Here is a 16,871-nt window from a genome sequence, read left to right as displayed (position 1 = left end):
AAGAAGGGAATAAATGTTTGTACACTGCTCAAAAAAATAAAGGGAACACTTAAAGAACACAATGTAACTCCAAGTCAACCATACTTCTGTGAAATCAAACTGTCCACTTAGGTAGCAACACTGATTGACAATTAATTTCACATGCAAATGGAATAGACAACAGGTGGAAAGCATAGGCAGTTAGTAAGACATCCCAATAACGGAGTGGTTCTTCAGGTGGTGACCACAGACCACTTCTCAGTTCCTATGCTTTCTGGCTGATGGTTTGGTCACTTTGGAATGCTGGCGGTGCTTTCACTCTAGTGGTAGCATGAGACGGAGTCTACAACCCACACAAGTGGCTCAGGTAATGCAGCTCATCCAGGATGGCACATCAATGCGAGCTGTGGCAAGAAGGTTTGCTGTGTCTGTCAGCATAGTGTCCAGAGCATGGAGGCGCTACCAGGAAACAGGCCAGTACATCAGGAGACGTGGAGGAGGCCGTAGGAGGGCAACAACCCAGCATCAGGACCGCTACCTCCGCCTTTGTGCAAGGAGGGACAGGAGGAGCACTGCCAGAGCCCTGCAAAATGACCTCCAGCGGGCTACAAATGTGCATGTGGCTGCTCAAGCGGTCAGAAACAGACTCCATGAGGGTGGTATGAGGGCCCAGCATCCACAGGTGGGGGTTGTGCTTACAGCCCAACACCATGCAGGACGTTTGGCATTTGCCAGAGAACACCAAGATTGGCAAATTCGCCACTGGTGCACTGTGTTCTTCACAGATGAAAGCAGGTTCACACTGAGCACGTAACAGACGTGACATGGTCTGGAGACCCGGGGAGAACATTTTGCTGCCTGCAACATCCTCCAGCATGACCGGTTTGGCAGTAGGTCAGTAATGGTGTGGGCTGGCAATTCTTTAGGGGGCCACACAGCCTTCCATGTACTCGCCAGAGGTAGCCTGACTGCCATTAGGTACCGAGATCCTCAGACCCCTTGTGAGACCAGCTGCTGGTGCAGTTGGCCCTGAGTTCCTCCTAACGCACAACAATGCTAGAGCTCATGTGGCTGGAGTGTGTCAGCAGTTCCTGCAAGACGAAGGCATTGATGCTATGGACTGGCCCGCCTGTTCCCCAGACCTGAATCCAATTGAGCACATCTGGGACATCATGTCTTGCTCCATCCACCAACACCACCTTGCACCACAGACTGTCTAGGAGTTGGGGGATGCTTTAGTCCAGGTGTGGGAGGAGATCCCTCAGGAGACCATCCGCCACCTCATCAGGAGCATGCCCAGGCATTGTAGGGAGGTCATACAGGCACATGGAGGCCACCCACACTACTGAGCCTCATTTTGACTTGTTTTAAGGACATTACATCAAAGTTGGATCAGTCTAGTGTTTTTTTCCACTTTAATTTTGAGTGTAACTCCAAATCCAGACCTCCATGGGTTGCTAAATTTGATTTCTATTGATAATTTTTGTGTGATTTTGTTGTCAGCACATTCAACTATGTAATGAACAAAGTACTTAATAAGAATATTTCATTCATTCAGATCTAGGATGTCTTATTTTTGTGTTCCCTTTATTTTTTTGAGCAGTGTATTTGCATTCATTGGAGAGGAAGGGATTCGTAGAGGGTAAATAGGCATGCAATGAAGAATGCACATCGAAAGGAAAGTTCTGTGCTGGCAAGTATGGGCATGCCACACAAATAACTCAGGTTATCTCATTGCTTCCTCTTTAATGTCTTCACCCTGCAAGATCAGGTGCAGAGCAGTGTGTACTGATTGTGATCTCAGGTGACTGAAGGAAAGGGCAGAAGTTGTGAATGTAGTCATTGGTCATAAGGCTATTTTTTTCAGCACCCTTGTAACTTTGAATAGTCACCAACCAAGGATTTAAATGCAACAAGTGAACGGTCTATTTACAACCAGGAACATTAATCTAATAATGATTGCTTCTTTCACTGAAAAATGAAACAATAAACTTGCTGAAAATATGGGTTGCTAGCATTTTATTGTCTCCTATGATCAAAGGGGAGATGAAAGTATCCATCAATTTTATTTATAGCTAAAAAGGCCAAAAGCAAGTTAGAAACATAATCTAAACTTGACAGTAGATAAAACAATTTTACAAGTACAATATTTAATAAATATTATATAATAGCCTTAAAACCCCAGCTCATTGAATTATTATTAAAAACCTTGTGTGTGTGTGTGTGTGTGTGTGTGTGTGCATATACATACACTCACATACACACATATATCGAGAGACTGTTTCCTAGTATGACTTGATTGCTTATTGTACCCTATGACTATTAAGCGTTGTACCTTATGATTCTTGACTCTTGATGAATGTATCTTTTATGTACACTGAAAGCTTATGCACCAGGACAAATTCCTTGTGTGTCCAATCACACTTGGCCAATAAAGAATTCTATTCCATTCTATATCCATAGTTAAAAATCTGACCGTTGCCATTGTAATTTTAGTATTTTTATATGCAAGTAAAATTTTTACATATTCAGAAATATCTCTTCCTGATTTGGAGTTTATAATTGGCCAGATAACTTCTTGCTGAAAACTCTGGTAAAATGTTAAATAATAAAAAGTCAAACAATACTTTGGCAATTAATTCCTGTACTGAATTATCCTATAGTCTTTGCTTGATAAAATTAATTGCTGCTGACATACCCCTGGAGAATAAACAATCAGAATCAATGCCAATCTGATGAATATTTTGAGTCACGTGTTTAAGCCACATTTCTACAAAGGATTCATTTAGGATTTCCTCAAACAATCCTTCCCTGTCCTCCCCCCCCAAAAAGATCTCTGTCTCTCTTTCTCTGTCTCCAAACTTAACAATGCTTAACCAAGTCTTTGTTACCAAAGAAGATTGTTGAATTTCCAGGAGAATAACAATATTTGGAACACAGTTTGGTACACTTAAAAGAGGTCTTTAAAATTTCATCCGTTCATGTTATTAGCGAGTATGATCCAAACTGGAGCTCCATATAAAATTTGAAATGCAATTTTGGCATTAAAATGTTTATTGCCACAGGAACAAATCTTCCTTCTTTTCTGTTTTCCTGAAAGATAGTTTTTGCTACTTTAGCGATTTTAAAGCGGCTTTTGACTCTGTTATCGGAGCTAAGTTAGAGAATTTGGTTCCCAACAGGCATCTTACATAAATCAGTTACTATATCAAGATAATATAAATTACCGGTAGTCCTCAACTTATGACCACAATTGAGCCCAAAATGTTTATTACTGAGAAATTTGTTAAATGAGTTTTGTCCCATTTTACAACTTTTCTTGCTCCATTGCAGTTGTTAAATTAGTGGTTAAATGAATTGGTGGTTAAATGAATCTGGCTTCCCCATTGACCTTGCTTGTCAGAAGGTAACAAAAGGGGATCACATGACCCCAGGACACTGCAACCGTCATAAATATGAAGCAGTTGTCAAGCATCGGAATCACATGACCAAGGGGAATGCTGCAACAATCGTGTGAAAAATGTTGTGCAAATGGAATAGACAACAAGTGGAAAGCATAGGCAGTTAGAAAGACATCCCCAATAAAGGAGTGGTTCTGCAAGTGGTGACCACAGACCACTTCTCAGTTCCTATGCTTTCTGGCTGATGGTTTGGTCACTTTTGAATGCTGGTGGTGCTTTCACTCTAGTGGTAGCATGAGACGGAGTCTACAACCCACACAAGTGGCTCAGGTAGTGAAGCTCATCCAGGATGGCACATCAATGCGAGCTGTGGCAAGAAGGTTTGCTGTGTCTGTCAGCATAGTGTCCAGAGCATGGAGGTGCTACCAGGAGACAGGCCAGTACATCAGGAGACGTGGAGGAGGCCGTAGGAGGGCAACAACTTAGCATCAGGATTTAGGGCTCTGATGAACATGTATTTTAACATAGTCTATTCAAGGAAGACCATCTTTTGGGATTGGGCCATTTGGAAAGTCGAGTATTATTAATACTCAAACATGATCTCCAAAGTTGGTATTAGCAACAAAATTGTGAGGCAGCTCCTTTCTGGGATTCCCTACCAGAAGCTTTCAAGCTTTAAAGAGGGATCCTCACACTAACTTCCATAAAGCATCTTTTTCAGTGGTTTGCCCACTCCAGTTTACTTTCTTCTACTAAAAACCTGAATGCATTTCTTCAGTGGCATGTTCACAATTACACCCATGATCCCAAACTATTCTTCTGTCTCCCACTTCTTTGCTGATGTTTATCACTGGCCTGGGTTTGAAAACATGAGCCTGTTGCTACCCAAGATTTGTTCTACCCTAAGATTTGTGTCCATTTGTATTTGGTTAATGGAGGTGGGCATAACATTTGGCAGGAATGAGGATTTCTCTCTACATCAGGGTGTCAAAATGGATTTCTTCGAGGGCCAGAGCAGCATCGTAATTCCCTCTGCAGGCAGGCCGGGGGACGGACCAGGGTGGGGGGCAGCTGTGGGGCAGTGAGCGGTCAGTGGGGGGGCGGGATGGATGCCTCCTGCAGCACTCTGCTGGTTGAAAGGGGGCCATGTGGCCTCTTTTCAGGCCATTTTTCAGCCTGTTTTGGGCCCGTTTTTCAGCCTGGTTTCGGCAGGCAGAGTGCCACAGGAGGCCATGGAGAGTGAAAACAAGGTGTGAGGGGGCCACATGTGGTCTGTTTTAGCTGCCAGAGGCATCATGGGCCGGTCCCTTGATATTTCCAGGCCAGCTCCATGGGCCAGATTTAAGCATTCCATGGGCGAGATCTGGCCCGTGGGCCTTGACCAGAAAACAACATTCTTTCATAGTTGTTTTACTGCAGAAGTTAGGATAAATCTCAGCACATGGATCACAGCTAATCCTTGATTTACTACTATTCATTTGGTGATCATTAAAATTACGACAACATTGGAAAAAGGTGATGTGATCATTTTTTGCACTGATGGCTGTTGCAGTATTCCCATGGTCACATGATCAAAATTTGGATGTTTGGCAAAAGATTCACAGTTATGGCAGTTGCAGTGTCCCGGGATCCTGTGGATCACCTTTTGCGACCTTCTGACAAGCAAAGTCAATGGGGGAACCAGATTCACTTAAAAATTGACTTAGCAACTGCAGCGATTCACTTAACAACTGTGGCAAGAAAGGTCTTAAAATAGGGCAAAATTTACTTAACAAATGTTTCGCTTAGCAACAGAAATTTTGGGCCCAGTTGAGGTCATAAGTCAAGGATTACCTGCTTAAATGCGAGTAGACTAAAGTAACCTAAAACTGAAGTTGACCTGACTGAGGCCATTTTGAGGCTTCAGTGTTGTCACAGTGGAGCTGAGGGATAGGGAGGGGGAAATTGAGATAGTTGGGATTTTATATATAATTAAAATAAATGTAGCCATCAACTTACTTTTAGCAGTAATGCAATATATTCTTGGAGTAATAGGTCAAGGTTATAGAAAAACACACGGATCCTTAAATTCTTAACGCTGAGAGATGATCACAATCCCTAACTCATTCAGCTTTTGAAGTATAAGATTGGCAGATACAGTTGCAAAACAATGTGTCAACTCTGATTTAGTAATGTGTAAGTTACCTACTCAGTGTATATTTGCTTTCAAGTACTTTCACACTGTCTTTACCATAATAAATCTGAAGTAATCATATACCATCAAAAACATGAAACACCAGAACTTTTATTGAGGATGAAACATATAGCAAGATCTTTTTTAAAATACTGGCAAAGCTTCAACCAAAAACTTCTAAAAATATAATGCTAAAAATCAAATCCAGCCCCCCCCCCCCCAAAATCAATCAAAATCAATCTGTTTTATAACCATTTTGGGTAATTCTAGTAGAACTGTAAATATTTCTATCATGTCAGACAATAAGATCACAGAACTCAAATTAATGTTGACTTAGAAAAACTTTGCCCAAGTCTCCAATGTATATATTGTAGCCAATCTCCTTTAGCTCTACTAGGAATGTACATACCAAGGGGGTCAAAAGAAGAAAACAAACATCTATATTTTTATTTGTGACTTAGGCCTGGAAATCAATCCAGTAAAAATTGTGTCACTATAAAAAATTGTACTATAAAAGTTTTGGTTTTGGAAGGCAAGTTGTGTAATATATCTGAAAATGCACTTGTGATTATACCTATGTAATTTAAAAATTAACATTTCTAAACCTTCAAACACAAAGTCACAAACTGAATTGCTGATAAATATAAACCATGATAGTTTGAACTATTTGAGAGGCCCAGTTTGTATAGTTCTTTATTTTGCCAATAATAGATAACAAATCAAAGATGAAATCAATTAAAAACAGAAACAGCTGTTTCTCATGACATGACATGACATAGTTTTCAAGGGAGGAGGCACCATTACAGAGTTGTCCTGATTTAAGCAGAATATATCTAACAAATGATAGTCTGGTCCTTCTGGTTGTTATTATTTAATTCTGAGTATACATACTGATGTGTGGTGCTGAAAAATGCATACACAAATGCCAAATGTCCTAATTAATCCCACAATTAATAGTTGTAAGAAATTCAAAGCTGGAACAAGATCTTTGGAATCTGATATTGTGTGAAGCAACTGTGAAGGTCACTGTGACTTTGAAGCAATTTGTTGTTTCTAGGATTACTTAAGGATCAGTCAAACCAATGATCTCCCATGCACGTTCTGTTCCATTCTAGGCTACATTTCCAACACCATTCAAATTTACACTGAGATTGAGGACATTTCATATGCATACATCCACCTAGGAGAAAATCAATAATATGTATAAGAAAATCATACAGGACAGACAACCATTAGTACAAATGTAAACATAAGCAGATAATAAGTTGGCATGTCTGTGGGTATCACAATAATTACCTATGGGTTTCACTCCAGATCCCACTGTTAATTTATATGTGAAAGGGACAGTGGAGCTCTTAATATTGCAAACTCTTCATTGCTCAGGATAGCAGCGCAGTGTCTTCTAGGTGGCACGGGTAGTATAGAAATGTGATGAATATATAAATAAAATAACCATTTGTAGATTAATTTATTGAATTATGTTTTCAAGAATCATTAATTGAAGGGAGGGGAGAATGTGGTTTATGAAATGTTGCACTTATCCATTCTAAATTCCTTTTCAATTCATGGAAATTGAGCTCAGATGAAATTCTGATTCTGAAGTGAGCCGAAAGGAGACACTCAATGTGAAATGCAACTTTCTCTGCATTTATAGTTTCTCTAAAGTCCAGAATGATGTTTGGTCATCCTTGAATCTGTAGTGTTCATATACTGTATGTATGAGAGAGTTATTAGTTGAGGATTAAAGTAGACTCAACAGGATTATAAATTTCAGAATGTAGTAGCTGAGAATTAGATTAGACTAAACAAGATTAGAAATTTACAGCTACCAGCAGTATCCTTACATTTTGCTGTCAGCTGAATGACTTGTACAGGTTAGAAGCTCAGAGTGATTTGAAAGCCTTTATCCTCAGGCACTAAATACATATTTCTTTCATTATTTCAAATATTTAAATGTGGTTAGAAGGACCATACATCTTCCATATGTTAACGAAAATGTCTAAAACACACTGAATGGAGGGTTCATTCATGTGGGGGACACCATTTACTGATAGATCACAAGCCAGTTTAAAACTTTTGATGAGGTGGCAATCCATCTATATCAAGACTCTTCAACCTACACCTAGACTTTAAATGATGGTTTGGGAAAGTGACAATCCATATAGATCAAGACTATACAACCTACACTTACATCTTGAATAATGATTTTGCAGAGTGGCAATTCATATATATCAAGGTTGTGCAAGCTTGGTAGTACGCCTAAACTTTCTGTCGCCTGGCTTCTCCAGAGTTTTTTTTTTTTTCTTTGCTGGTACTTTGCTGGGGCTTGACTTTCTTAAAGGGGAAGTGTTGTTTGAAGCTTTTTACACTGCTGGTGGAAGGAAATACTCCCCTGTTGAAGTTTTTCCAGCCAGGATGCAACGACCAGCACTTTGAAGAAATAATTGAATAATGAAGCAGAGTTGCCGGAAACTTATTTTCTAGAAAGTTAATAGTTTTATTCATGCCCTAGATGTGCCTTTTCAAGAAGCAACTGAGCTTTTTTGTTTTTCTTTGAAGATATTTCACCTCTCATCGAGAAGCTTCTTGGACGAGAAGCGAAGAGTCTTCAAAGAAAAACAAGAAAGTCCAGCTGTCTCTTGAAAAACATCTTTGGGATAATCATGACCTAGATGACTGAGACTCTCCATAGACACTTATATGTTAAATCATAGAACACTATGTTTGCAATCAATTCTAAAACAGTGAAAATTGTAACCATGCTAGGTTACACTTGATATATTGGAGTGCTCTGCAATGTTGTTTTAAAATCTGCCTATGGGAAGTGTGATATATCCTTCAGGAAACTCACCGTCCTTTTCTACTGGAACATGGCATTTAGGGCATGGCTTTGTTGTTCTTTTTATTGTTTCTTTGGATGCATCTTCCCAACAAGCTTTCATGGCTGCATGCTTATCAATTTCAAATCCCTGCAAAGAGAGAAGAAACCATGAACTATGGATAAATTACCCAAATCAAGGCACGTGACCACTTCCTCTAGATTGTACTTTTTTTCTTTTTGCATGGGATAATTGGAGTAGTTGTATTATACCAACAGCTGAAGTTTATTCTTAATAGATGAAGGTAGTCCTCTACTTATAACACTTCAGTTAGTGACCATTCAAGGTTACAACATCACTGAAAAAAGTGACTTTATGACTGTTTTTCCACACTTACAACCATTGTAGAATCCCCATCGTTCTGTGTTCAAAATTCAGACACTTTGGCAACTGCCTCATATTTATGACGGTTGCAGTGTCCCGGGGTTACGTGATCCTCTTTTGCAATCTTCTGATAAGTACAGTCAACGGGGAAGCCAGATTCACTTAACAAGCACGTTACTAACTTCACAACTGCAATGATTCACTTAACAACTGTGGCAAGAAAGTTCATAAAATGGGGCAAAACTCACTTAACAAATGTCTCAATTAGCAACAGAAATGTTGGGCTGAATTGTGGTTGTAAGCTGAGTTGAAGGCAAAACGAAGGCTGGTGGCACCATGCATGTCAATCCGGAGCCCATTACTCAGATGCAGAGGGCTTTTCAGAAAGCTCTGATGGCAAAACGGAGGCCGGGGGGCAACATGTGCAAGAAGTTGCAAGTGGTCGTAGAAGAAGTGAGCTGCAGAAGAAGCAGCCGCAGAAGAAGGCGAGGCAGGTGTCGAAGTGTGTGAGTCCTGGTAAGTAGGGCAGCTCCACCACCCCATCCCCACCCTACCTTATTTTTTACCTGTGCACTTCGCCCCATCCCCTGCACCCTGGGGTGGATGGGGTCTTAATTAGGGCTAATTTTGGGGATAGGGCTTAATTTGAGTGCATGCATTCAAAAACACGATAGGGCTTCTTTTCGGGTGGGTCTTATTTTGGGGAAAACATGGTATGTATGTATGTATGTATGTATGTAACACACACTTTTGAGAGCAGGCATCAGAATTCTATTTTTAATGTGTGCCATTTCATTTTAATGTAAAAAGTGACAATAAAGTTTATTTTATCTTATCTTGCCTCCATTCATGGTACCTCTTTATCTACTCTCATTTGCATGCTTTCAACTGCTATGTGTGCAAGAGTTGGGGCAAGACCCCGTTGCACGATGCAGAGGTCACAAAACACAGATTGTCACCTTTCCAGGTGATGCGATTAGTGTCTTTAACCACTGAGCCATTGTGCCCCTTTTATTATACCCTTCACGAAAAATGGAAGCAGTCAGAAGCCATTAGTATCATTTCTGCACATTGAACAGCCTTTATTTTTGGGTTTTGAAGCTGAATTCACATGTAGTTGTACAATATTATTTTATCAAAGCCATTTTTTTTCCAAGAATAGGTAAACTCATTGTGTTGCTAGTATCTCTACTGGCTTGTTTTGGGAAACAGCATCACAAAATCCCACACTAAAGCCAAATTCTGTCATTGTTGCTACTAGACACACAAAGTCATATTATTATAGAAAATAGCTACGTAGGCAAAAAAGGAACCAGATTTCAAGAAACATAAACAGTAGCACTCAACCTGCATGAAGCTGCGATTCAACCAAACGATAATGCTTCCTCATAATTTTCTCACCATCTCCTGGGGGAAAAACAAGTATTGCAGGCCTAAAGTTGGGACCCTGCAAAGGATTTTGTGCACACTCTGCTCTATGCATGAAAAGCTGTCTTTGGGAACTCTGTGCCCAAACTGAAACATGATGAAAAATACCAGGGAATTTCTAGAAGCCTGGCCTTCTGACAAATTAGCCATCAATAGACACATAGACATTAACAATACCTATAGACTATGCAAAAGAGACAATCAACCAGTCCAAAAGGGAACAAAATGACCCAAACACCTCTCAGTTTCCACCAGCAAACAACACCCAGATCAGCATCAAGGTGAACATCAGACCAATAATCAAGTAAGCAATACCCCAATCAAGAAACTGCCAAAGAGGCAAGGGTAAACAGCCCAACCAATGAATCTCTAAGACCACCTCCACCAATGCTGACAAGGCAAGCTACAAGAATATAAACTGACAGCAAACTGCACTCCTTGCTAGCACTGATGATGTTACCTAGTTTGGGTAATGAAACATCTGCAAGAAAACAAGCAAGCTCAGAGTGTTTAAGGTTCTGAAGGCCGTATGGAGAAAAGGATAGGTTACCATCCTATGTGCATTTACCTACATATACATTTGAATAATACTTTCTTCTGGATAGGTATGCAGTAAATTACACTGTAATCTGACAACTTACTTTAGGAGTTTAACCAGCTTCACCATTTCTGGATTTTCAGTTCGTTCTACTCATCTGTTGAGAAACTGTACTTAGAATAACTTCACTAATGTTCATCAGCTATTCTCAAATGGAAGTCTATTCTAAGGGCACGTTATGAATTCTCCCAGGAATGTCCACGAATGAGAAGAAACTCTAGGAATGTGGTTTGTTCCTTGAGAACTTCTTTGTTGCTTTTTTCCACCTTGATTGTTTATCTGGTGCTGTTTCTTGCTTATCTCAGTTGCTAAGAAGGATGTCCTCTGTGCTGTTTGCTTTCTTCCTGTGGTTTTGGTTATGCCATTTAACCGGTAGGGAGGGGGAGGTTATCTCTAGGTGATGGCTGAGTTGTCAGAACATCAACGTGCCAGGTCTTTTAGTATAACATTTGAAATGGTAAATTTTATAATAAATTATGTTGATTACAGGTGAAACTCAAAAAGTTAAAATATCGTGCAAAAATTCATTTATTTCAGTAACGCAACTTAAAAGGTGAACCTAATATATGAGATAGACTCATTGCATGCAAAGCAAGATAGTTCAAGCCGTGGTGTGTCATAATTGAGATGATTATGGCTTACAGCTCATGAAAACCCCAAATCCACACTCAGAAAATTAGAATATTGTGAAAAGGTTCAATATTCTAGGCTCAAAGTGTCCCACTCTAATCAGCTAATTAAGCCATAACACCTGCAAAGGGTTCCTGAGCCTTTAAATGGTCTCTCAGTCTGGTTCAGTAGGAATCACAATCATGGGAGAGACTGCTGACCTGACAGTTGTGCAGAAAACCATCATTGACACCCTCCACAAGGAGGGAAAGCCTCAAAAGGTAGTTGCAAAAGAAATTGGATGTTCCCAAAGTGCTGTATCAAAGCACATTAATAGAAAGTTATGTGGAAGGGAAAAGTGTAGAAGAAAAAGGTGCACAAGCAGCAGGGATGACCGCAGCCTGGAAAGGATTGTCAGGAGAAGGCCATTCAAAAGTGTTGGGGACTTTCACAAGGAGTGGACTGAGGCTGGAGTCAGTGCATCAAGAGCCACCACATACAGATGGATCCTGGACATGGGCTTCAAATGTCGTGTTCCTCTTGTCAAGCCGCTCCTGAACAACAAACGTCAGAAGCGTCTTACCTGGGCTAAAGAAAAACAGAGCTGGTCTGTTGCTCAGTGGTCCAAAGTCCTTTTTTCTGATGAGAGCAACTTTTGCATCTCATTTGGAAACCAAGGACCCAGAGTCTGGAGGAAGAATGGAGAGGCACACACTGCAAGATGCTTGAAGTCCAGTGTGAAGTTTCCACAGTCTGTGTTGATTTGGGGAGCCATGTCATCTGCTGGTGTTGGTCCACTGTGCTTCATTAAGTCCAGGGTCAACGCAGTTGTCCACTAGGAGATTTTGAAGCACTTCATGCTTCCTTCCGCAGACGAGCTTTATAAGGATGCTGACTTCATTTTCCAGCAGGACTTGGCACCTGCCCACACTGCCAAAAGCACCAAAACCTGGTTCAATGACTGTGGAATTACTGTGCTTGATTGGCCAGCAAACTCACCTGACCTGAACCCCATAGAGAATCTATGGGGCATTAGCAAGAGAAAGATGAGAGACATGATACCGAACAATGCAGAAGAGCTGAAGGCTGCTTTTGAAGCATCCTGGTCTTCCATAACACCTCAGCAGTGCCACAGTCTGATAGCTTCCATGCCACGTCGCATTGAGGCAGTAATTGCTGCAAAAGGGGCCCAAACAAAGTATGCATAGTATACATATGCATGCTTATACTTTTCAGAGGTCCGATATCTATGTACAATCCTTGTTTTATTGATTGCATGTAATATTCTAATTTTCTGAGATTGTGGATTTGGGATTTTCATGAGCTGTAAGCCATAATCATCACAATTATGACAAATCACGGCTTGAACTATCTTGCTTTGCATGTAATGAGTCTATCCCATATATTAGGTTCACCTTTTAAGTTGCATTACTGAAATAAATGAACTTTTGCACGATATTCTAATTTTTTGAGTTTCACCTGTATTTAGTTTGTCTTTAACTGGGTGTGCTTCCCAGAGTCACATGCAAGAGAGATGGGCTGCTATATAAATTCAATACCTACCTACCTACCTATAAGCATAATGCGCGCCTGGAAAACATGACAATATGTCCTGGAAAAGGAATTTTGCATTGGTTATGTGGTTATCTTTTCAAAGACAACTCTGGGTTTATGACATACACAAAACTAACTATTTCTTTAAAATCCTATTGATGAAGAGAAAGCTTCCCTCACTTCCCCCTCCAATCATTCGAACGATTAACATGTAATTTTCTACTTTGTAAAATATTCAGGATTAATGCACAGGTTATAAGAAAATCACTGGCTGGTTTCGGAAAGGGGTCCCCTTACTTTTCTTCAGTAGTACAGTGCCACCATGTGCAAGATATGAAGACTGCATGAAGTGAAAGAAAGAGCATAATAAAATAACTGGAAATCAGAGGAAGACAGAGAAGGTTACTGAATGGCTGATGGATATGTTCCTATAATTGGCCATAGACAAGATTATCATGCAGATATGTTAAACTCAGGACAACTGTAGGATGAAGAAATATTTTTTTCTCTCCACTTCAAATAGTTCTGACCTTGATTTGGATCTTATACAGTAGAACTTGATTTGATGTCAAGGACCTGATCAGCCATCATGGGCATCAGATAACATGAAATTGAAAGGCCAGCCTCATTAAGCCTCCCTAGCGCAAAGGCTCATAGATTACCAGCAGGGGATGAGCAAGGAGATTTTATATTCAGAATCTGTATTCTGTATTCAGCTTCTGTAAAACTGTTAGTTACGACCACAATTGAGCCAAAATTTTGTGTTGCTAAGTAAAACATTTGTTAAGTGAGTTTTGCCCCATTTTACGATTTTTCTTGCTCCAATTGTTAAGTGAACCACTTCATTGGTTAAGTTGGTAACATGGATGTTAAGTGAATCTGGATCCCAGATAACAGATAATCAGAGTTGGAAGGGATCTTGTAGGTCATCTAGTCCAACCCGCTGCCCAAGCAGGAAACCCTACACTATTTCTGACAGATGAGAGTCCAGTCTCTTTAGTTTAGTTTAGTTTACTTTATTGTCACTGCACCTCATACAACGAAATCAAACCCCATCTTCAGTGCACATCATGACCATGAAAATAAACACAAACACACATCCTTCATACTCCACACATTGAACCGGAAACCCCCGACACCACACCAACATTGCACTACACAATAGAATTCAAAAGAGCTACTGCTCTGGGATGGAAGCTGTTTTTCAGCCTATTTGTCCTTGTTTTTATTATTCTGTACCATCTGCCAGATGGTAATAGTTCAAAAAAAGGGTTCCCAGGATGAGATGGATCTTTGAGAATGTTTTGAACTTTCTTAAGGCAGCGGGAGCTATAAAACTCTTCCAAAGAGAGGAGAGGGCAACCAATGATCTTCTAGCCAATGACATTAACCCTCTGGAGTGCTTTCCTATCTGCCATTATTTTTCACTTCTTGAAAGTCTCAAGTTCCCCATTGACTTTGCTTGTAAAAAGGTCACACGAGGTGATCACATGACCCCAGGACACTGCAACCATCATCAATATGAACCAGTTGCCAAGCATCTGAGTTTTGATCATGTGACCATGGGGATGCAGCAATGGTTGTGTGAAAAATGGTCACAAGACACATTTTTCAGTGCCATTGTAACTTTGAACGGTCACTAAATGAACTGTTGTTAAGTCAAGGACTACTTGTAGTTCTAGAACTCTGAGGGAGGATGTTTGAACCGTGTTAGTGGCTGACCAGGTTAATCACCTTGTGCAATTTTTTTTTTGCCCATCTCTTAGTTTATACAACAAAACCACAGCTCCTTGATCTGCTTCCTCAAAAAAGTACTCAAAAAAGAGACAAGCTTGATATTATTACCTCAAAAGAGCTGGGGGAATGTGCTTGTAAAAATAGGATTCTATTTGTGTAGTTTACTTAGATGGGGTTGTGCTCTAGGGATCCATATTTATATCTAAATTATAATATTGAACAAAGTATCACCAAAGCATCTGGTTTCATTTCAATGGGATTCACTTAAATGATGATCCAGATCAAGCTAAAATATGTATGTGATTATTTCCTGTCAATATAATGGCAAATATATGGCAAATACATATGGCAAATACAATCTGTCTTTTCTATCACCCGCTGTTTGAAAAACCGCACTGTCCCAATACACCTCCTTATCTTTCTCTCTCAAATTGTGATATTCAGGAGATTTAGCCACATGTGCTATGCTGCAGTTGTTTTATCAGGTTCTCTAGTTTCAGACAGATGGTTAATTAGGTCCCAGAACGACTTTCTCTCTCTGTGACTTACCCATACAGTTCCTCTCATCCTCTGATGAAGCAATAGGAGCCCTATAATATACTGAGCAGCTTAGCTATTGGTCCATCCTACCACTCCATGGGAGATATACCTTGGTGCCTGCTTAATGCCAGGTTGGATTCGCCAATGTGTGCCTGGGAAGTGACTTTTCCCACCTCCCATGAGGCTTTATGGCTGCCTGGCATTCGTTGTTAACAAGTCTCTCTTGAATCAAATCAATAAATAAGCAAGCACTGGCTCCCCTATTATCTTTTTAATTAAAAAAAATCATTCTGGGCCCCATGAACCCCCTTGATACCAGGAACTGAAAGCTAACAAGAGGGCAACAGAAATCACAATGGTATATTTTTATGGTAAAAAGATACTTGGCTTTTCAGTGACCAAGAGAAAGAAGACAAAAAAAATAAATAATAAATAATACAAGATGGAAAGGGCATTTGTCAATTGTATCACTAAATTTATCTCTTTTTAAAAAACCTTAACAAGAATTTTACTGTTGGGGATCCCAACTGGAAGAGCTTTCTGAAATTTGGATTGTATATACCAAAGTTCAATTTCATAACCTTTTTCCTGCTATTGAATAAATTGATTTAAATATGCATAATTTAATTGTATAACATAACATTTCTACGACCAGGTTTAATTAGTATAAGACAAAGCATATTTTTAATGCAGTCAGAATGGACAGATGCTCCTGTGTATTTACTTCCTGGGTATCCTTATCTCATACCAGCCGATAACCCGGCGTTGCTCGGGTATTTATTTATCCCAATCCTGTATTAGATAGGAAAATCCTGTAATCGGGACTCACACTATTGTACTGTCTCTCGTGCAGCATCACAAGTCTTCTATTCCTCTCCTCGGAAGTTTATTGTCTACGCTGGTGTTTCATTTTTGTAGCGTTTGATTACACTTGGCCAATCGCCTGATGTTTCCTTGGAGGGCTGAGAGTGAGCCCCTTTGTGGAGTATTGTGAAGCCGTTACCATGACAAGTCCACTGTGCTGTACAGTAGAAGCCATTTTAAGGCATACACTCCTGAGGTATGTTAGGAGTGTCTTACCCTCACAGTATTTGTTTCCAGAGGGTAAGTCATCTGTGTACCAAGTTTGGTTGAAATTACTCTAGGTATTCCAGAGTTATGCTGGAACATACATACACCCACCCACACCCACACCCACACTTTTATGGGTCTCTTTGCCTCATCTGCTGAGCTTTGTCTAGCACTGGTGAAGCTCTACCAAGGAGTGATCATGCTTCCATTCTGGTAGCATTTTGAATTTAGGATTGAGGGTAAAGACAACATAGGGAAAAGTGTGGTAGGGCTACAGTAATTTCAGAATGATTTGGTATGGAAGATGGCAGAGCTCATTTAATCAATTTCCCCCTTGCCTTTCCCTTCTTTGGATGATTAGCATAGCTAGGACAAAGCAACATTGGAAACACAATACTAAAAGCATTAACACGCTGTTTACTTATCCAAATATGAACAGAAAGGATTGTTTGCTATAATTACCAGCTGAATTCTTATTCTCCTTTCTGAAGAGGAACTCATGAGCTATGGATAGTATAAAACGGCTGTACTTCCATCTCTCAAAATCAGCTATGTCTCAGATATGCCCCTCAGGTCTT

At 40.1% G+C, this 16,871-nt stretch overlaps 1 protein-coding gene across 3 annotated transcripts in view; it reads right to left on the bottom strand.

Annotated features, from left to right (window-relative positions):
* Positions 1 to 5,644: 5,644 nt before the first annotated feature.
* Positions 5,645 to 16,871, bottom strand: part of PRKN (parkin RBR E3 ubiquitin protein ligase) — a 765,942-nt gene continuing 754,715 nt past the window's right edge. For all 3 annotated transcript variants that reach the window (XM_026675236.2, XM_026675237.2, XM_087969082.1), the window contains 2 exons: positions 8,405 to 8,522; positions 5,645 to 6,733 (listed from right to left, as the gene is read on the bottom strand). In XM_026675236.2, coding sequence (XP_026531021.2) covers positions 6,624 to 6,733; positions 8,405 to 8,522 — 228 coding nt within the window. In that variant the 3' untranslated portion in view covers positions 5,645 to 6,623. The remainder of the gene's footprint in view (positions 6,734 to 8,404; positions 8,523 to 16,871) is intronic.

This window comes from Notechis scutatus, chromosome 1 (genome assembly GCF_049901735.1).
Source record: "Notechis scutatus isolate UNSWTSFEM ecotype Mainland chromosome 1, rNotScu1.2, whole genome shotgun sequence".
In the NCBI taxonomy this organism is placed as follows: Eukaryota; Metazoa; Chordata; class Lepidosauria; order Squamata; family Elapidae; genus Notechis; species Notechis scutatus.
This window is presented reverse-complemented; position numbering and strand designations above follow the sequence as displayed.